Raw genomic sequence first — 17,538 nt, forward strand, 5'->3', positions numbered from 1 at the left:
GGAATGTTTCAATGAACAAAACTTCCAAGGTGTGTGTACACTTTGGATCACAACCAGGGCCTTCAGTCCTACACAGAATTAGTCTATTTATATCTCAAAGTATTTGCTAAACTGGTATACTGATGGTGGGGGGATCCTTCTTCACATGCTATGTTTCCCAGGAACCTAGTGGGTGGTTTTAGACAGTTTCTCCATGCTTATCCCTGTCACGGACAGCACAGGCGTGATAGAGCACTGTACAAAACAGTAGGAGAGGTGTTTAAACCATGAAATGCTTTGGAGCGCTCTCAAGCTGGGACCAGAGGGCCTCTGAGGTACTTTGGAAACCAGACAGGATGTCCACTGACCTCCCAAATGGCAGACAAGCTCCTCTGAACGCCAGTTATTACTGCTTGAAAAAGGAAAGTTCTAAATCGCCACAGAAAAAGGATGGAAGTTTTCTTCCCAAGGACTCTGCTGTACCCTTTTTCTTTTGGGTATGGTTCAGGTTATTCCTTTTTCAAGGAAGGCTTAACTTAAAAAAAAAAAACACATATAAAAACGTCAGCCTTTTGTAGGGAAGAATTACAAAAAAATGAAAAATGCGTAAATAGAATTATATTATTGCCAATAATGCCTAGTATCCCAATATATTAGGTCTGGTCTAAGAAATTCTTCCCTAACTTGGTCTCCTCAACTTCCACTGGGCCAAAAGTCTTGAAGTCAGGCTCACTCCCGGCAGTTCCACCGTCAGGTCGCTCCAGTTTCTTGGCAACAATTTCCCACCACATTTTTGCTTCTTGGCTTCTCTGTTTTGACTTCCCAATCTAGCCTGGTGCTCCAAATGCCCTGTTGGTCTGCTGAACACGCTTGAACCTGCTTAGCTTTCTGAGATTAGCCAAAGTCAGCAGTACGTTGCCTGGCTGCGATGCCCATAAATCCTCACCCCAAAGAAGATAATGAGAGATAACTGGCAGGCTATTAGGATACAAGTTAGGGAGAAAATCCTTCACGCTTGAGCGGCTCTCCAGTTGAAGATGCTCCAGAATCTTTTTTTCAATGAGCAGAATTCTCTCCGTTCTCCACCAACAGTCCGGCTGCAGTCACAATGGACTGAAATCTCCCTCTGACTTTCTTGGAAGGCTGACAAGATGCTAAATTTTATTTCAGCCATTGGCAGCATGAAGAAAAGGATTTGGGCTCAGGCCCAGTGTGGGGGCTCTTTTGGGGCATGGTCTGCATTGCGTCCCAACACAAACGTGTAACCTGCTGGGCCCCCTCTGCAAATCGTCTCCGTGGGTCAGAGGGTGTCTCCCTCAAGCAAAGGCCTGCCCAAGTCCATGGGGAAGAAAGGGGCAGCGTCTCCGGTCATTTACCAGGGCTAAACCCTGTCTCCAGAATGAGCACGGAAGCCCAGAAAGATAACATGGATGGGACCGCCCAAAACTTAACATGTCTGGACCCACCATGGATCTTCTTTGCTCAACAGTGACACCAATCAACGGAACGGCTGAGAATGGAATGGATAAGAAGTTTGACAGCAATTGTGAATTCAGCTCAGGAAGGAGGAGGAATGTGGGGGGTCCTTGGTGCTCTCTGAGCCCTTGGTTGTTTACTTGCAGACGTTTCATGACCCAAACTAGGTAACATCATCAGTGCTAGAAAAGAACCAAGCTCAGAAAGTGCTGAGCTACAGATATTCTCCTTTATGAAAAGGAAGTCTGTAGGGAGAGGCCTTCAGCCACTTGGCCATGCTTGGGTGGTGCCTGGTTAAAACGCTTAAGTGTCAGGGGGAAAATGCTTTGCTGTTGCTTCCTAAATCAATCATTAAGTCCTTGCTGGAAAATATAAAAAGCTACTCCATGTTGTCTTTGGCATCCAGACAAGGAAACTACTTTCTTCTTCTTCTTCTTCTTCTTCTTCTTCTTCTTCTTCTTCTTCTTCTTCTTCTTCTTCTTCTTCTTCCTCTTCCTCTTCCTCTTCCTCTTCCTCTTCCTCTCCTCCTCCTCCTCCTCCTCCTCCTCCTCTGAGTATGTCCATAAAGGCACCAGGAGCTGACTTCATTTTTTGTGTGTGCCCAAACTTGCCCTAGTTTAATTGTCTTCTATGTTCAAAATATTTTCCAGCACTATAGATTGTAGAAACAGTTTGATAATGGGATTTAATTTTAACACCTGGATGCCTGTGTTCTTTTACTTAAGAATCAACCATCTTTTAAATGTAAAGCATTAAACATCTCTCATCAGTATCTTTTGAGAGAGAACAGCAGAATCCTAATATTTTGCAGAATTTGAAATATCTGCAAATCCTTCCTTCCTTTTCTTTCTTTCTTTCTTTTTCTTTCTTTCTTTCTCTTTCTTTCTTTCTTCATTCATTCATTCAAAACATTTATGTAGCCACCAATCTTTCGACCAACTCTGCGGGCCTCCCAATCAAAACATTAAAAGACCTATAAAATCATATTAAAACTGTAAAACTAAACCAATTAAAACACTAAAAACAAGCAAAACCTGGTGCCAAACCAACCTTGGCTTGCAATTCCCTCGTCTCCTCCTCCTCCTCCCAGTGCTTGGCTTAATCTACTTACTTGTGGCTCCCACCTTGACTTTTTTAAAATCTATCCACTGTCGGGGATGGGAAATGGCGCCCCCTGGAGGCTTCTGCCAATCTGCCATAGACAAAAATTGGCAGGGATCTGCGCAGGAAGTTCCACAAAAAAAGATCTGGGTTTTAAGAGGGTTGATAAAAGTAAGTCGCCTCTGTCAGGGAAGACACAGGCCTGCCTTGGTTCCCGTTTAAAAACAAGGGATGTTTTTAAGGACTAGTGAAAATCCACCCAGTCGTCTCTGAACACATCTGGGCATTTTTCCTGACATCCACAGAAGATAAAATACGGATCATGGGAAAAGCACAAGATGTGTGTCCCTTAGGAAGCTGCAAAACAGCCCGATTTGGACTGGTATCCCCCATAATCCTTAGCCGGTCTAAATAGCCACGGGGCCTGCTGGTCAGAAATTGTAGCCATTTAACCAGATTGGCATGCTAATGTTGAAGCCAAACATCTGGAAGGCACCAGGTGAACAATAGTTGAAGGTTTCCAGGTTCTGAACCTTCAGAGCATCAGTTGCATTGTGTGATGGATGGTTGCAAGAGATACATATGCTTTATTTTGCAAATCTTTCAATAACGGGCACCCCAACCTTTTTTGTGAGCTGGATGGCTATCTCATAAATATTTGCCCCATAAATATTTGCCTCTTTCTAAACCTAGATCAGGGTCTTAACATTTTGTGGATTGCTAAACTTGTTTATAGCCTGGTTGCAAAATTCTCGTTGTTGTGTAGGCTTTTCTTTAAGAAAAATCAAATTGTTTGTACAGCTTTGCAACCTTGAGGAGGGAAGTTTAAAAAAGATGTTTTAAAATAGGAGAAGTTGCCTGCTTATGTGAGTAACCTTGTGACCAATGGAATACCTACGTAACTAGACTAAAACATATGTAGGTTTTGGAACAATAAACCTGTTTAGAAGAAAATAGGATTCTTGCATACTTGATGGTACCAAGTGTATCATTTAAAAAAAAAACTGGGGATCCAAAAATAGAAAATTCTGCATTAGACCTGATGCTTTTTTCCTGGGAATCCCTCAAGCAGAGTTTCTCTATTTGGGCAGCTTTAAGCTGTGTGGACTTCAACCCTCAGAATGCCCCAGCTGAGCTGATTAATGTTGCCAAGATCAAGAAACATCCGGCTAGTCTCTTCTTCTTCTTCTTCTTCTTCTTCTTCTTCTTCTTCTTCTTCTTCTTCTTCTTCTTCTTCTTCTTCTTCTTCTTCTTCTTCTTCTTCTTCTTCTTCTTCTTCTTCTTCTTCTTCTTCTTCTCTCGACTTCAGCTGTGAGATTTCTTGGTGCCCCCCCCCCCCATGCCTAACTCGCCTTAGTTTCTGGGCCCAGGTGAGGCCTGCCCAGTGCTGCCACCTAGCGGGTGGAGGGCAAGGCACAACCATGAGTCCCTAAACAGCCCATTGAGTGTCATTAAAAGCTTTCGCCTTGTGTTTAAAAAGTTTGGTGATTTGCTGTGGTGCATTAACACAACTCTTGTCTTATAAAATAAAAAAATAATAAAGAAAAACAAAGATCCAAGCCCCCCCAACCCCCCAGCATTTCTCATTGGAGTGATGAGGCTTGTCACAACGCAACAGGTTGCCAAAGAGCTTGTTATGCTAGTAACCCACAGTTCACACTCTCAGCAACCCCTGCAAAATCACCAGCACCTCTTCCCACACCTCCGGGTGTGCAAGTGTGCTCTGCATTGAAACGTTTATTGGCTCTGCCTTTCCCCCTTGGAGCCAAGGATGGGGGGGAGGGGAGGGCTTTAACAGGGCAGGGAAGGAACTTGGAGGCTTTCCTGTCCAACTTATTAGACCGACTGGATTCGTCTCTCTGCCTTGATGGGACTTTTTGCCAGGAAAGGAGCGGGGGCTCTGCTCAGCTAGCCCTCCCATTCTCCCTGCTGGAGTTTGCAGCCTCCTTTAAAAGTCTTGTGCGATGGAGATGATGGTAGATAGATAGATAGATAGATAGATAGATAGATAGATAGATAGGTAGATAGGTAGATAGGTAGATAGGTAGATAGGTAGATAGGTAGATAGGTAGATAGGTAGATAGGTAGATAGGTAGATAGGTAGATAGATAGATAGATAGATAGATAGATAGATAGATAGATAGATAGATAGATAGATAGATAGATAGATAGAGATGGCGTGGAAGGGCGATTCCGGGTTTTAAAAGCGCGAATGCCCCCGCCGTTTTAGAGAGGAAGAGACTAGGGAGGAGGGGGAAAGGAGGGCAGAGCAAGGCCGGGTCCCCGCCGGTCCACCCACCGCAGAGGTGCCCGCCTGCCTCCCCGCGCGGTCTGGGAGCTCTGCGCTGCCAGCTGCGCTCGGCATCTGCTCGGTGACAGCCGGGGAAGGAGCCGAGGGGCTGCGCTCCGCCCGCCGCCCTAGCGAGCCGAGAGCGGGGCTGCGGGGAAGGGGCCAGAGCCAAAGCGAGGCGGGGGAAACTCCGCGCCTTCCCCTCGCCTTTCTCTCCGCGGGGCTGCAGCTCTGCCGGCCCGACGCTCCGCGCTGCGCCGCAAGCCGAGCCGGAGAGGAGGAGGAAGAAGAAGAAGAGGAGGAGGAGCGGCGGCGGCGGCGGCGGCGATTGCTTTGCGCCCCCCGAGCCCCGACGGAGAGGCGCCCCGGAGCGAGCGGCGCTCCTTGCCTTCCGCCACGGCGCCCCGCGCTCCGCTCGCCCCCCGGCCAGGGCGCTGAGTGGGAAGGCGGGCGGCGGCGAGGATGGTCCGGACCTGAGCGCGCCTCCGTCCTCCGGCGCTTCCCTGGCCGGCTCACCTGTTCCCTGGCCGCCTTTAGCAGAAGTTGCGGGCTTGCGGCGGCGGGGCGACGGGCAGCAGCCTCCGCCTCACCATGGGCCGGGCCGCCCAGGTGGCCTCGCTGCTCGTGGGACTAGTCATGCTGGCCGGCCGGGAGCGCAGCCAGGCGGCCAAGAAGAACGGGCCGCGGCTGAAATTATCCTACAAAGGTAAGCCCTCCCGCTCCCCTTCCGCGGGGCTGCTCGCGGGGCTCGCGGGCTCCCTGGGCAGACAAAGGACTCTTCGCCCTGGCCTCCCGGCAACTCCGCCCTGCTTCCCGCACCGGGCCGAGCTCGGTCGCTCCCGGGAGCCCAGCGGGGCGGGAGTTGATGGGTGCCGGGATGGGAGGCCACCGGGAGAGCCCGGGGCTGCAAAATCAGAAACGGGAAAGGCAACGCCAGCCTCTCTGCCAGGGAAGCCCCCGGGAGGGAGGGGGAGGGAGGGGGGCGGCCCTGCGCTTTTGTCCTTGCGGCTCCGTCCGCCCCCCACCCCCCCCCCACCCCCCCCGCATTCTCCGTGGGTGTCCCGAGCGATTGTTGCGTGACGTGGGAAGAGTTGGTGGGGAAGGCTGCCTGTCAGAGGCCAAAGAGAAGCGCTGGACCCCCAAATCCCGGGCAAAGGGCAGGCGGGCGCGGGGGCTGCGCGCTCTCCAACTTCGTCTGACGGGGCGGCGCGGGAGGGGAGGCCGTGAATTGCGCCCAAGTGGAAGGCGCGGGGAGGGGAAGGGGCTGCAGCCTGCAGTCAACTTGACGCGGCTGCCTTGCACAAGTTCCCCGCTCGGGGCACACCCACTTGGGCCCCGCCTTCCTCGCTGGGCTGAAAAGGCCGGACCCCCCCCCCTTCCCCCTTGTCTCTAACCGCACCTGGAAGCCGCCCTACGGACTAGAGGCTTTTTTGTTAAGGGCGCTGCTTTGATTTGGCCCCCTGCTCCAGGTGGGAGGTGGCCAAGGCCGGGCCCGGCTCGCTTCGCCCCCCTTTGCTTCGGGAGCCGCTTTCCCCGCCGGGCGGCTGTGCACGTGGGCGGGCGTTTCTTGGGGGGGGGGAGGGGCGGCTCCAGTGCCGGTGGTGGGCAAGTGCGCGTGGCTGCTGGCGAGAAGGCCGAGAGGCTGCGTGTGAAGAAGCAAAACGCGCGTGGGTCGGGCCCGAATCGAGAACCGGGTGTGAGCGAGAGTGTCGCTCTCTGCGTAAAACGACCTTCTGTCGTCGTTGGGAGAAGGAGAATTCAACGCCAGGAAGAGGCGGCTAAATATAGGATAGGAATGAATTAAGCGAGTTACCTTTGGCTGCCTAATTCCAGGTTCAGACTTCTAAGTTCCTTTAAATAGATACTTAATTGCTTATGATCTAATTAACTTTAATGTTCCTATTGAAATGCAATTACACAGACAGGGGATTAAAGTTGCTGATTTAAAAACAATCTGTTAACAAGAACCGCGGCTGATCGGAAGCCGCCTCCTATTTTTAACTCTGCTGCTGCTGCTGCAGTGCGATTCTGTCCAAGTTTTTAGTGCAGGTGAATGAATGGGCGGCATTCTCGGGTGAGTGGATGCAGGAGACGCGCCTGGATCTGGGATTAAGCCCCCTTTAAAATGGACCGCCTTCTGATTATGCACAGGATTGCTTTTCTTAACCGTTTAACCTCGGTTTTGATGCCCAACGCGATAGCGCTTGTTTTTATTATTTTAATGATGGATTCCTGCTTCTGCCATTATATTTTAATATTTACAACTTTTACATCTAGCTGGAAGATGTGCAGTCTGCTGCTAACCAGATTCCAGTTTAACCGGTTGTGTTACACCCACTTGGATTTGCTCCCCCAAATATGAGTTTACATTACCTGGTTTACTTATTTTCCATTTTCAATCTTTCAAAAAGTCCACACAGTTGTGGTTTTATTTTAAACCACTTCAAAGTTCTTAAAAAGAAGCTGCGTACAAAATGTTTTAAATGAAATAAACTGGGCATGGCCCGTTCCTTAATATTGCACTATCAACAACATCCCTGTGAGGTAGATTAAAACTGGATGGCTACCACTTGGGTACCCCCCATGCAGTGAGGTTAATAATGGTGACAGGGTTATAAGTCTACTTCTACCTGCTGACTTTCCAGGCTGGCTCTGAATCTGCCCAACTTCTTGAGTCTGAATCTGTCACAGCACAAATGAGATCCCAGGTCCTACCTGATCCTTTGATCAAGTCCCCAAACAAAAGCTTTAACTGTACACAGGTTAGTTGAAGATAACGCGACTTTCTGCTTCACTGGGACCTTCCTGGAGGAGAGCGGTATCCATCATTGTCAACCAGGATGGCCTAGCTGGGGTTTGTAATGCCACCTGCCTGGAAGCACACCTGGTCTGGGCAGGTTGAGATAGAGCGCAAGAGAGGCTCTGGCACGGATGGCACCTGGGGGGCTAATTCTAAGCATGTGTTGATTTGATTAGCGCATCACATCCTGTTAATTTGATTTTGTTCTTTGAAGATTAGGCTGGGCGTCCAGGGAAGCTGTGTCAAAGTTCCATAAATGTGGAGTTCCTGGGGGATGCGAGAATCTAGGCAATGTTGGCTAATAAAACGGGGTAATTAATAGTCCTTATGCTTCGTACTGCAAATACTTTCTGTGTGAAAGAAGCCCAGCAGTCTCTCCATCTTTCTCTCTCTCTAAGCAGTCTGCATGTTAGCCGAGGGATGTTGAGCAATGGATTAATGTGTTGAACATATCATGGTGGATTTTACAGGAAAAAAAAACAACGGCAAGGTAGGTTCCCACCCCTGGGGACAGCTGTGGCATTTGGCTTCTTAACTTGCTATTCATGACACAGAAACATGGCCCTTTGGCAAGTGGTAACATGCTTTTGGGCCGGTGAATTTAATGGTGAAACTAACACATGTATGTGTGGGCATATGCGTATGCTGTACATGTACATGCTAGAAATATGCCAAGCCACCATTATCTCAGTTACTGCCTTCTTATATCAGTATTTTATATGCAATCAGGTATTTTGGATTAGGGCCAATATTTTTGGGATTGTGATCATGAGTGGTCAGGGAGCTACTGCAAAATAATAGTAAGGATTTCTTCATTACCAGATTTTTGTTTTGCCTCCCGAGCTGGATATATTGAAATTAGAAATTAAAGTTAAATCCTTCCCTGCTTTATCTTCCTATGGATTGCTGTAGTTCTGTCATTTCTCGGGTTACTGTGTCTTATACCACCTTGGTGGCAGCTCTCCACTCAATGCCCAAAAGACAAAGTCCCAGCTGATAGTTTTTAGGAATAAAGACTGAAATGGCCTCTCAGAGTTTTGGATTTTCACATTTCTGGGGATCCTTCCCAATTGTTCAAGGCCTTCCGTCCCATCAGTAAGGCAAGAGAAAACTCAGCCTGCATAGATTTCCCTGCCCAGTGCCAACTGCCTCAGTTCTAGCTTGCAACCCAACCCAAGGAAGAACCCGCCTCTTCTCTTTCTGCACTTAATCACTATAGAAATCCCCAGGGCCAATCAGGTGCCATGTGTAGTTCTGGAAGCTAAGTGGGGTCTGACCTGGTAAGACTTAGATGGGAGACCTCTGGGTTATTCCAGGGAAGAAGAGTAGGCTGGGATTTCAAAGCAGTGAGCAACGTCCCAGTGAGGAACCACTTCTGGGTTTCTGCCAAGAACGACATGGGATGTCCATGAAGTCATCAACATGAGCTTCACTTGAAGGAGGCTTTAGCATTTTTGTTTTTAATTCACTAGGTGAAGGCCAGAATTATGAATCTACAGCTCTAATAGAAGGGAAGAAATAAGGGAACCATTATCATCATCATCAGCTCTGTGAAAGGCGCCTGATAGAATGATGGAGTTGGAGTGGATTTTAGGAGGCATCTCCTCCAAACTTCTGTAGGATTCTATGTGAGCGTCACTGACAGATGACTGAACACTCTTAAAAACCTCTGGCAATTTCATACGATAGCTTGTATAGGTGGGAAGTTCTTGACATCCAACCTGAACTTCCTTTCTTGTAATTTTAAGCGATTGATTCTGGTCCTGCCCTCTAAGGAAATCAGAGACAAGCCAACTTCCTCTCCTGTGTGACTGTCCTTCAGCCCTCATGCTCCTCTTCAGAGAGCTTGATTCCCAGACCCCTCGCCCTCTGGGCAGCCTCTTCTGAAGTTGCTGCGGCTTTGTCTCCGTCCCTTATGAACTCTGGTGACCAGAAATGGACCCAGCCTTCCAAGTGGAGTCAGACAAGACAGAGTAGAGGGAAATGACCACTTTGTGTTCCTAATAAGGCATCCCAAAATAGTATTTGCTGGTTTTGCTACATTTTAGCCTGTTTAATTTTGGTCCACAAGTACACCAGATTTTTTCCCCCATATTTTCTTCTACCAAGTCAGGTCTCCTCCCCTCCACGCTTGAGCCTTTCAGTTTTCTGCCTCAGGTGCAGAATTGCCTCCCTGCTAAAGTCTAGCTCATCTTCCTCATTCTCCAATAGTAAATAACATTCTCTAGGCAGCTTCCATAGTTATTTAAGGTGTTGAAAACAAATCTGGGTGACCAGCATGGAAAAAATGATATCAAGCGTTCAAAAGTAAAACCTGCAAGATGTGGCTCTCCGTTGATGGTTAAGGAGTTACGATGGAAAGCAAAGGAGGTGCCTTCCCACGCGCTTCTGCTAATCCTCGCACCTTAACCATGGTTAGATGGAAGCTAAAGGCCCTTTTCCTTTTTCGCTGTCTCTAGCAGTCGCAGCTGTAACCATTTGCCTGTCTTGTCCTGACTTGGAGGCCTTCCTTCCTTTGGGGGTGTTCCAGTCGGATCGTTCTGCATCTGTTCTCATCCCCGCTTTGCAAACTCCCATCCCTGATGGTGCCCCCATGGCAGCACGACCAGAGTTATGTCTACATCCAGCCAGGGAGAACCGTCTCCCTTCTTTTCCCTTCCCCTTTTTTTTCCTAAGGATGAAAAGGAGCCAATTGTGAGACATCCACTTAAGATGATTTTGGTTGAAATCCCCTCCCCCCCCCCAAAGAACATTTGTGATCCTTTTTTTAAAAAAAAAACTTTTGTTCAGATTCTCTATGTATAAATGAAAAAGTTTCTCAAGTCTGCCTGACTCAACTTTTTTATTTCTTGTATATTTATCGGGTGTTTCATGTATGATCGAGGTTAGTCATTTTGTTGCTCTTGCTGCCTAATTCCAGGACAGTTAAGTGGAAAACGGTGGCACGGAGGCTCCCTTTTCACTCCCTTTCTTTCATCTGGCCTTCAGATGAATTCTCTGTCATGATTTCCTCAGAAAATAAACTCTCCAAACAAGAGGGGTAGTAGGAAAAGATAGCAGAGGCCAAGGAAAATGAAACAAGTTCCCTTAACAAGACCGGTTATTTTGTTTGCTTGTCATAAAGCTGCAGATTTTCATTGATCAAATTTTAGATTCTTCCTTTTCAAGTTTCCTACCTGCAAGGTTGTCGGAATCCTGTTGCTCACTAAATTTGGTGTTTTTGCAAAGGCAGGTGGCAACTTGTCCTGTCTGCCTCGATCAGGGTTGTTGTGATTTGTGTGATTTTTCTGGCTGGGCCGACTGCCACATCTAAAGCCATCAACCCCTCCTCTCCCTTGGCTCAGAGCCCTGGCAACTTTAGCTACTTTGGCAATGACCCAAAAGTCCTTTTTCAGGAGGCAGCTGGACTTTCTTGTTTTTTTGTTTTGAAGACGTTTCACTTCTCATCCAAGAAGCTTCTTCAGCTCTGATCGGATGGTGGGGAATGGAAGGATTTATACTCCTTGCAGACAGCTGGTCATTTGCATCCTTTTAGAGACATTGAGGCCACTTGGAGATCAATGAATCTCTAAAAGTTCTGCAAGGAATGTAAATCCTTCCATCCTCCACCATCCAGTCAGAGCTGAAGAAGCGTCTTGGATGAGAAGAGAAACGCCTTCAAAGAAAAACCAGAAAGTCTAGTTGCCTCTTGAAATAACACCTTTGAGACAACCAGGACCTGGAGGACTGAGAATCTCCATAGAGTTTTAGTCTGGCAATGAAACATTGGTAAGCTCAACAAATGCAGGATCCCAATAGAGCTGCACATATTCTCCACAATTGTCATCTACAAAATAGGAACCCAAAGGGATCTGTGAAATCTGCAGAGATGGGGTAGCCTTAACCCTTCCAGAGGGTCCCTGCTTTGCTCTTAAGTAATATCCGTGGCCCCACAGCAGGTGGCAGCACCTGACCAACCATGTCCAGTCTCAGAAGCTAAGGAGGAGCCACTTTAGTTGGAACCTGGATGGGAGATCAGCAGAGTTTAGACTAGACTAGGAAACCAAACCAACAAATCATCATCCCCAGAGAAAACGATGGTGAGGCACTTCCATTTAACAGCCCTTGGTTAAGCAGCAGCCACGGTCAAGCCATCCATAAACCAAACCCATACAAGTACGTTCCTCCATCAGCAGGGAGGCAGATCTTCGTTTAGTGAGAGGGCCAATCCTGAAACGTCTCTCCCCAAATTGGGTTGGATGCTTGACTGGAAGGGATGGGAGGTCCAGGCAAAGGCTGCCTTCCATAAAGGGTTCAGCTTTGTAAATGGAATGATGGAGTCAATTCGACCTTGGTCCCTTGGCAAGTGGAACCGATGGCACAGAAGAGTGTGCTGAGTAGCCAGGTGTTCAAAAGGGGTCACAATGACATCACGACACCTGTGACATCACTCGCCCTCCTCCTCCTGAGGGGCCCCTTTCTGCCGCCTCCTGCAGACCCCCAGAGACCGGCACTCGGGGCTTTGTCAGCATCACCAGGCAGCAGGTGGAGGGTTACAGGTGGGCAGGTAAAGATGCCAGCGGGATGGAATCGCGGAGGGGCCGCCTTTCCTAAGGAATCCAAACGAAGGGAATAGAATAGAATAGAATTCTTTATTGGCCAAGTGTGATTGGACACACAAGAAATTTGTCTTTGGTGCTTCCGCTCTCAGTGTACGTGAAAGAAAAGATACATTCGTCAAGAATCCTAAAGTGGACCTCCTGCCCCATATTCTGATATGAGTGAAAAGGTTGCAACAGGCTTTCCCGTGGCTGCTCTTGGCCATCTCCCTATTTAGATGTTAACAGCTTGTTTTGTGCATTCCTGATCTTTAAATAGGAAGGCAGCATATGCTGCTTGAGTACCAAATCAGTTCGTTCTCTCTCTCTCTCTCTCTCTCTCTCTCTCTCTCTCTCTCCCTCTCCCTCTCCCTCTCCCTCTCCCTCTCCCTCTCCCTCTCTCCCTCCCTCCCTCCCTCTCTCTTTCTTTCTTTCTTTTCCCTCCCCTCCCCTCCCCTCCCCTCCCCTCCCTCCCTCCCTCTCTCTCTCCATATAACCAAAAGACCCTTGGTACTTAAAGAATATTAATGAGATAGCAGTCAAACCAGTGTGACTGTTTTCTGCAGCAAACCTATTTTGACAGATGTTTTCCAGGACATGTACACCACTAGGTTTATTGCTTTAAGATGTGACTGGGCCAAAGGTATATATACACATATATATTATTAATACCAGAACATTTGGATAGAAATATAATCTACGGGGGCTTCAGCTGCAAATGGAAAGCATACTTGGCACACGGGAGGCACGTTGAGACAAAGAGCCAAGAGATCCATTTTGCAGAAATCCAGACGACCAGCAGATGGCAGCGAAGAAACGTAGAAGACTCTAACTCTCAGCCTGCCATCTAGGAGTCATGTACCCCTATTTTTGTAGCCCAGATATGTGCGTACATATGTGTCCATCATACTGTTCACTTTGTGGGTAAACAAAGCTAAATGCGGGAAAAGAGTAAAGTAGAAAACCAAAAGAATTCAGATAAAAAGAAAACATCCTTTGAAGTTTACCCTCCTGTCCTTGTGAACTGTCCTTCCTTCTGCTCCTCTTCACAAAGTTGCCCTTCCTTCGTTTGCTCATTTCCCGCCCCCCCCCCCACCTTTCCAGGATCTCATCAACCACGATTTTCTCAGTCTTCCCCTTCCTCCCGACCCATTCGCTCTCTCCCCACGGACGGGTTTTGTAATTCAGTCCTCATTCATTCTCTGTATAACCAAATCATCTTTTTTTTTCATACAAGTCAGTCGCTTTTATATTCAGTTCAGACTCTGCATAAAATATAATTTTGGTAAGAATAAAAAATATTTTAAACCCTATGATTTATTATGCTAATAATTTCAAAAGACTTATAAATTGCCAACATTATCAACAATGCTACCAATATGCAGCTAGGACAATTTTGTGAACTATGAGTTCACTCTACTTAAAGATATTCAAAAGGATCCATAAAGATATGACAACCATTCAGTATAAAATTATACATTAGCCCCTTTCTTGAGAATGTAAAATATTGCTTTTTTCATTTTCCCAGCTGCTCTTTTCTAATTCATCTCTTTTGTATGTGTTTTAATCCTATAAAATGGTTCTCACACGAAGGGAAGGGAAGGGAAGGGAAGGGAAGGGAGGGAGGGAGGGAGGAAGGAAGGAAGGAAGGAAGGAAGGAAGGAAGGAAGGAAGGAAGGAAGGAAGCTAGCTCAGCATGAGGCATGGTCCCACGAATTCTGATTTGGAAACCATAGTTTATGGCTTCATTCAATGTGAGAATTAGCTAATATGGTTTATTCAGTGCTTGAAGCTATGATCTTTAGAAGAAAATACACAACTCACATTACTCTCCATTTCTGCCTGTGATGTTTAATAGCATAATTGTGTTTTCATGACACCCCAAATTCTGGCATAGCTGTCATTAAGTTCCATACTGAAGTCATTTGTACTATGCTTTGCCTCTTTGGTGCTGACCCCAGAACCAGTTCTAACTTCGCCAGCATCATTGAAATAGGTGACAAGTGATTGACATGTGTCAGTCCAGTCCTGGTTCCCCTGCGTGTTCCTCCCTGTGGATTACCGGGAGGGGGTGGGGAGTCTGTTTCCTAGTCAGCATGAGGTCCTCACTTGTCTCTTCTGTTGCTCTATGTTCCCCTCCCCAATGCCATTTGCCCACCGCAGACCTGAAGGCCTGGGACAAAGTCGCTTCCCCCATTAAGGAGCAAAGAGTGAGAGATGCATGGACACTCTCCACAAACCCTGCCATCGGGGAGGGGGACAGGGGGGGGAATCCTTATTAGCAAAGGCTCTAAACAGCTGGATGTTTTGGCTGCTTCCAGTCCATCACGGCCAGATTGCATTTGTTATATGCTGGCAGTACCAGAGGCACGTTCTGCTTTAGATCCACATTTGATTGTGTGTGTGTGTGTGTGTGTGTGTGTGTGTGTGTGTGTGTGTGTGTGAAAAAATGTCCATCTGGACATTTCCCACAGTTCCAAGTGGGAAGAAAGACACTGGAAACATGGAGACTGCTAGGAAAGATGGTTTAATGGTGGATAGGACCACATGGTTTTGAGGTCCTGGGCAAAAAGAGCACATGGGAGAGAGAGAGAGAGAGAGAGATTTATACCCTCTGTTCGGCTTTGAACTTGCTTCCTGTTCCTGTGGCAAGAAATGTATCCTGATTGGTTGTCAGACTCCCATGCTTGGTTGAATCTTTCTGGGTGATGTAATCTTCCCAGGTGCCATGTGGTGAGATGGGTAGAGGACTAATCCTATTATGTCCTGTGGGTGAAGGTCTTTTGTGTTGTAGATAAACTGGCCCAACCTTTTGTCTTGTAAATAACCAAAGTATCTGCTGGGGGCAGGGAGCTGGGGCTGAATTTCTGTCTTAAGACTTCTGTTTCTCTTTTAGGGAAAATATTCTGCCTTTTTAATATTTCCTAGAATAGTTCATTTTTCTAGGAGAGGGGTGGGTGCTAACTTCCTACATGTGTGTGTGTGCATCTGTGTGCATGTGTTTATGCAGTGCAACTCAGTGGCTGTTAATAATATGTTTGATATAGTATGCATTATTAATAATAGAGCACTTGTACACAGTTGGACATTCGCATAGCAGAATGCAGAGGTGCATTGGATAAAATTCAGATGCGACCCAAATAAAGAATAATGTGAGTGGCAAGGCCCCTTTTGTCGGCTGGCGACACCCAGGGGGAGGGCCTTCTCTGTGGGAGCCCCAGCCCTGTGGAATGAACTGCCCCCGGAAATACGCAAGATCTCCGACCTCCGGGTGTTTCGTTGCGCATTGAAGACCCTGTTGTTCCGCCAGGCCGGGCTATCAACTTAATAATTTTAAATTGGGGTATTTTAAATGTTTGGGGTTTTAAATCGGCCAAATCTATTTAATTATTTTAATTTTTAATTATTGTTGTGTCTTGTGTTTTTAAATTGGCTGTACACCGCCCTGAGTCCTTCGGGAGAAGGGCGGTATAGAAATAAAATTATTATTATTATTATTATTATTATTATTATTATTATTATTATTATTATTATTATTATTATTATTATTTTGGCTAGGTAGGATTATCCAGATTTCATGTTTGCACTTTTATAAAACCTGGTCCATCGCTATATGTGTAGGTGCGCCTTATTCTTTTATCCGGGGCCACCACAGCTGAAACCTGGGGGAAACCCCTTGCAGTCTCCCAAGGATAACTTTTCCGATGTAGCCTCCTTCAGCATCTGAAATATCCCAGAATTCCCTGGAACAGGTTAAAAAATAATAAATGGTCCCAGAATGTAAGCAGAAAATGAAAATTCATCCACCCCGCTAATGTTTCTAATAAAAGACCCTGATCTTGGAAATCTCCTGTGCTGAGACAAGTCCCCTCAGTGCATCTCCTCAGCAGATGGGATGAAGTGGCTCTGACAAGCCGAGGCCCGAAGGAAGTGCCAGGGGGGAGGCAGGTGAGGTGAAGGAGGGCTGCGTGGGCCAGACCCTCGGCATTCAGCTTGAGAAGGGTCTCCCTTTGGGGGATGAAGGTGCCATAAATCTAAGCACAGCCACCTTATCTGTGTGTGGGGAGACACGTCGTCTCTTGTTTCCCGCCGATAAAGGAGGAAAAGATGGGATGAGTGTTTCTGCTGAGGCTTCCTATATTCCCTGGCAAGAGTCCGATGCACAATTATCTGCTTGTCCTTCTGGCACAGATTTGTAGTAGAGCCAGGAAGCGTGTTCTCTCTTATGTTAGGCTGATCGTGAAAGCTGATCGGTGTTTCATAATAATAAACAGACAGGCACCCAACATCCCAGGCTTGGCAATTGTCAACTCATAGTGGGTGTGGCAGTGCTTGGAGACGGCAGGGTGGAAGAGAAAGAACTGGAGAAGATGTCTATGGAGGTTCTCCATCATCCAGGTCAGGGTTTGTCCCAAAGGCGCCTTTTCAAAAGGCAGCTGGGCTTTGTTTTCCCTCAAAGACGTTTTGCTTCTCACCCAAGAAGCTTCTTTTGATGTATTGTATTATCTTCTCCGAAAGACCTGTGAATAGCAGTAGAAGGTTAAAGCAAAGAGAGTAACCAACAGTCACAGGTGCTTTGGGTGCCATCCTGGAGCAACTGGAGCCCTACCTGAACCCTATCCGCATTGACAAAGTCAGGCAGCTTTGATTGCAACAGCTTACATCCTGCAACAACATTTTTAACACCATCAGATGGTAACATCTGCTATCGCCAACATGAGTTCCGATGTCATTGTGAACTCTTCTAATGCAAATCCATTAACCCAAAATGCTGGAAATGGAAATGGACCCAGAGATTTCATACATGCATGTGGCTTACTACTGAACAATGGCGTACATACACACATACGCACACACATTTATTTATTTATCCTATTTAAGAACTGGCCATCTCCCTTGCAGAGTGGTATCCAAACAAACATAAAAAGAGTATATAACATTTAAAAGAGGCAAGGTATGTTCAAATTAATTAAAATATTAAAAGTCACTTGTTGAGAGGTTTCTGGAGTGTGCCTTATAGCGAGTATTTCCTATTTATAAGTAGTCTGCACTTCCAAATCTGAGGGGGGCCTTGGTGCTCTCTGAGCTGGGTTGCTTTCTTGCAGGCGTTTCATGACCGAAACTAGGTAACACTGTCCTGGTCCTAGCACTGATGATGTTACCTAGTTGGGTCATGAAACATCTGCAACGAAACAACCCAGCTCAGAGAGCACCAAGGGCCTCTCATGTCAATCCTGAGCTACAAATATTCTCCTTTATTGGTACTTTCAAATCTGAAAGGTCTTCTTAAATATTCGGACAGCTTCTTCAAGACA

At 47.0% G+C, this 17,538-nt stretch overlaps 1 protein-coding gene and 1 long non-coding RNA gene across 2 annotated transcripts in view; both read left to right on the forward strand.

Moving 5' to 3' along the window:
- Positions 1 to 4,212: 4,212 nt before the first annotated feature.
- Positions 4,213 to 17,538, forward strand: part of SEMA3A (semaphorin 3A) — a 128,993-nt gene continuing 115,667 nt past the window's right edge. Inside the window, exon 1 of the mRNA XM_034424861.3 lies at positions 4,213 to 5,552. Within this exon, the coding sequence (XP_034280752.1) occupies positions 5,438 to 5,552 (115 nt within the window). The 5' untranslated portion in view covers positions 4,213 to 5,437. The remainder of the gene's footprint in view (positions 5,553 to 17,538) is intronic.
- LOC148112971 (uncharacterized) lies at positions 6,435 to 10,468 on the forward strand. The gene is made up of 2 exons (XR_015729035.1): positions 6,435 to 6,679; positions 9,119 to 10,468. It is a non-coding gene; the product is annotated as an uncharacterized LOC148112971 (long non-coding RNA).

Source organism: Pantherophis guttatus, chromosome 7 (genome assembly GCF_059756535.1).
Source record: "Pantherophis guttatus breed Tessera chromosome 7, ASM5975653v1, whole genome shotgun sequence".
Lineage (NCBI taxonomy): Eukaryota > Metazoa > Chordata > Lepidosauria > Squamata > Colubridae > Pantherophis > Pantherophis guttatus.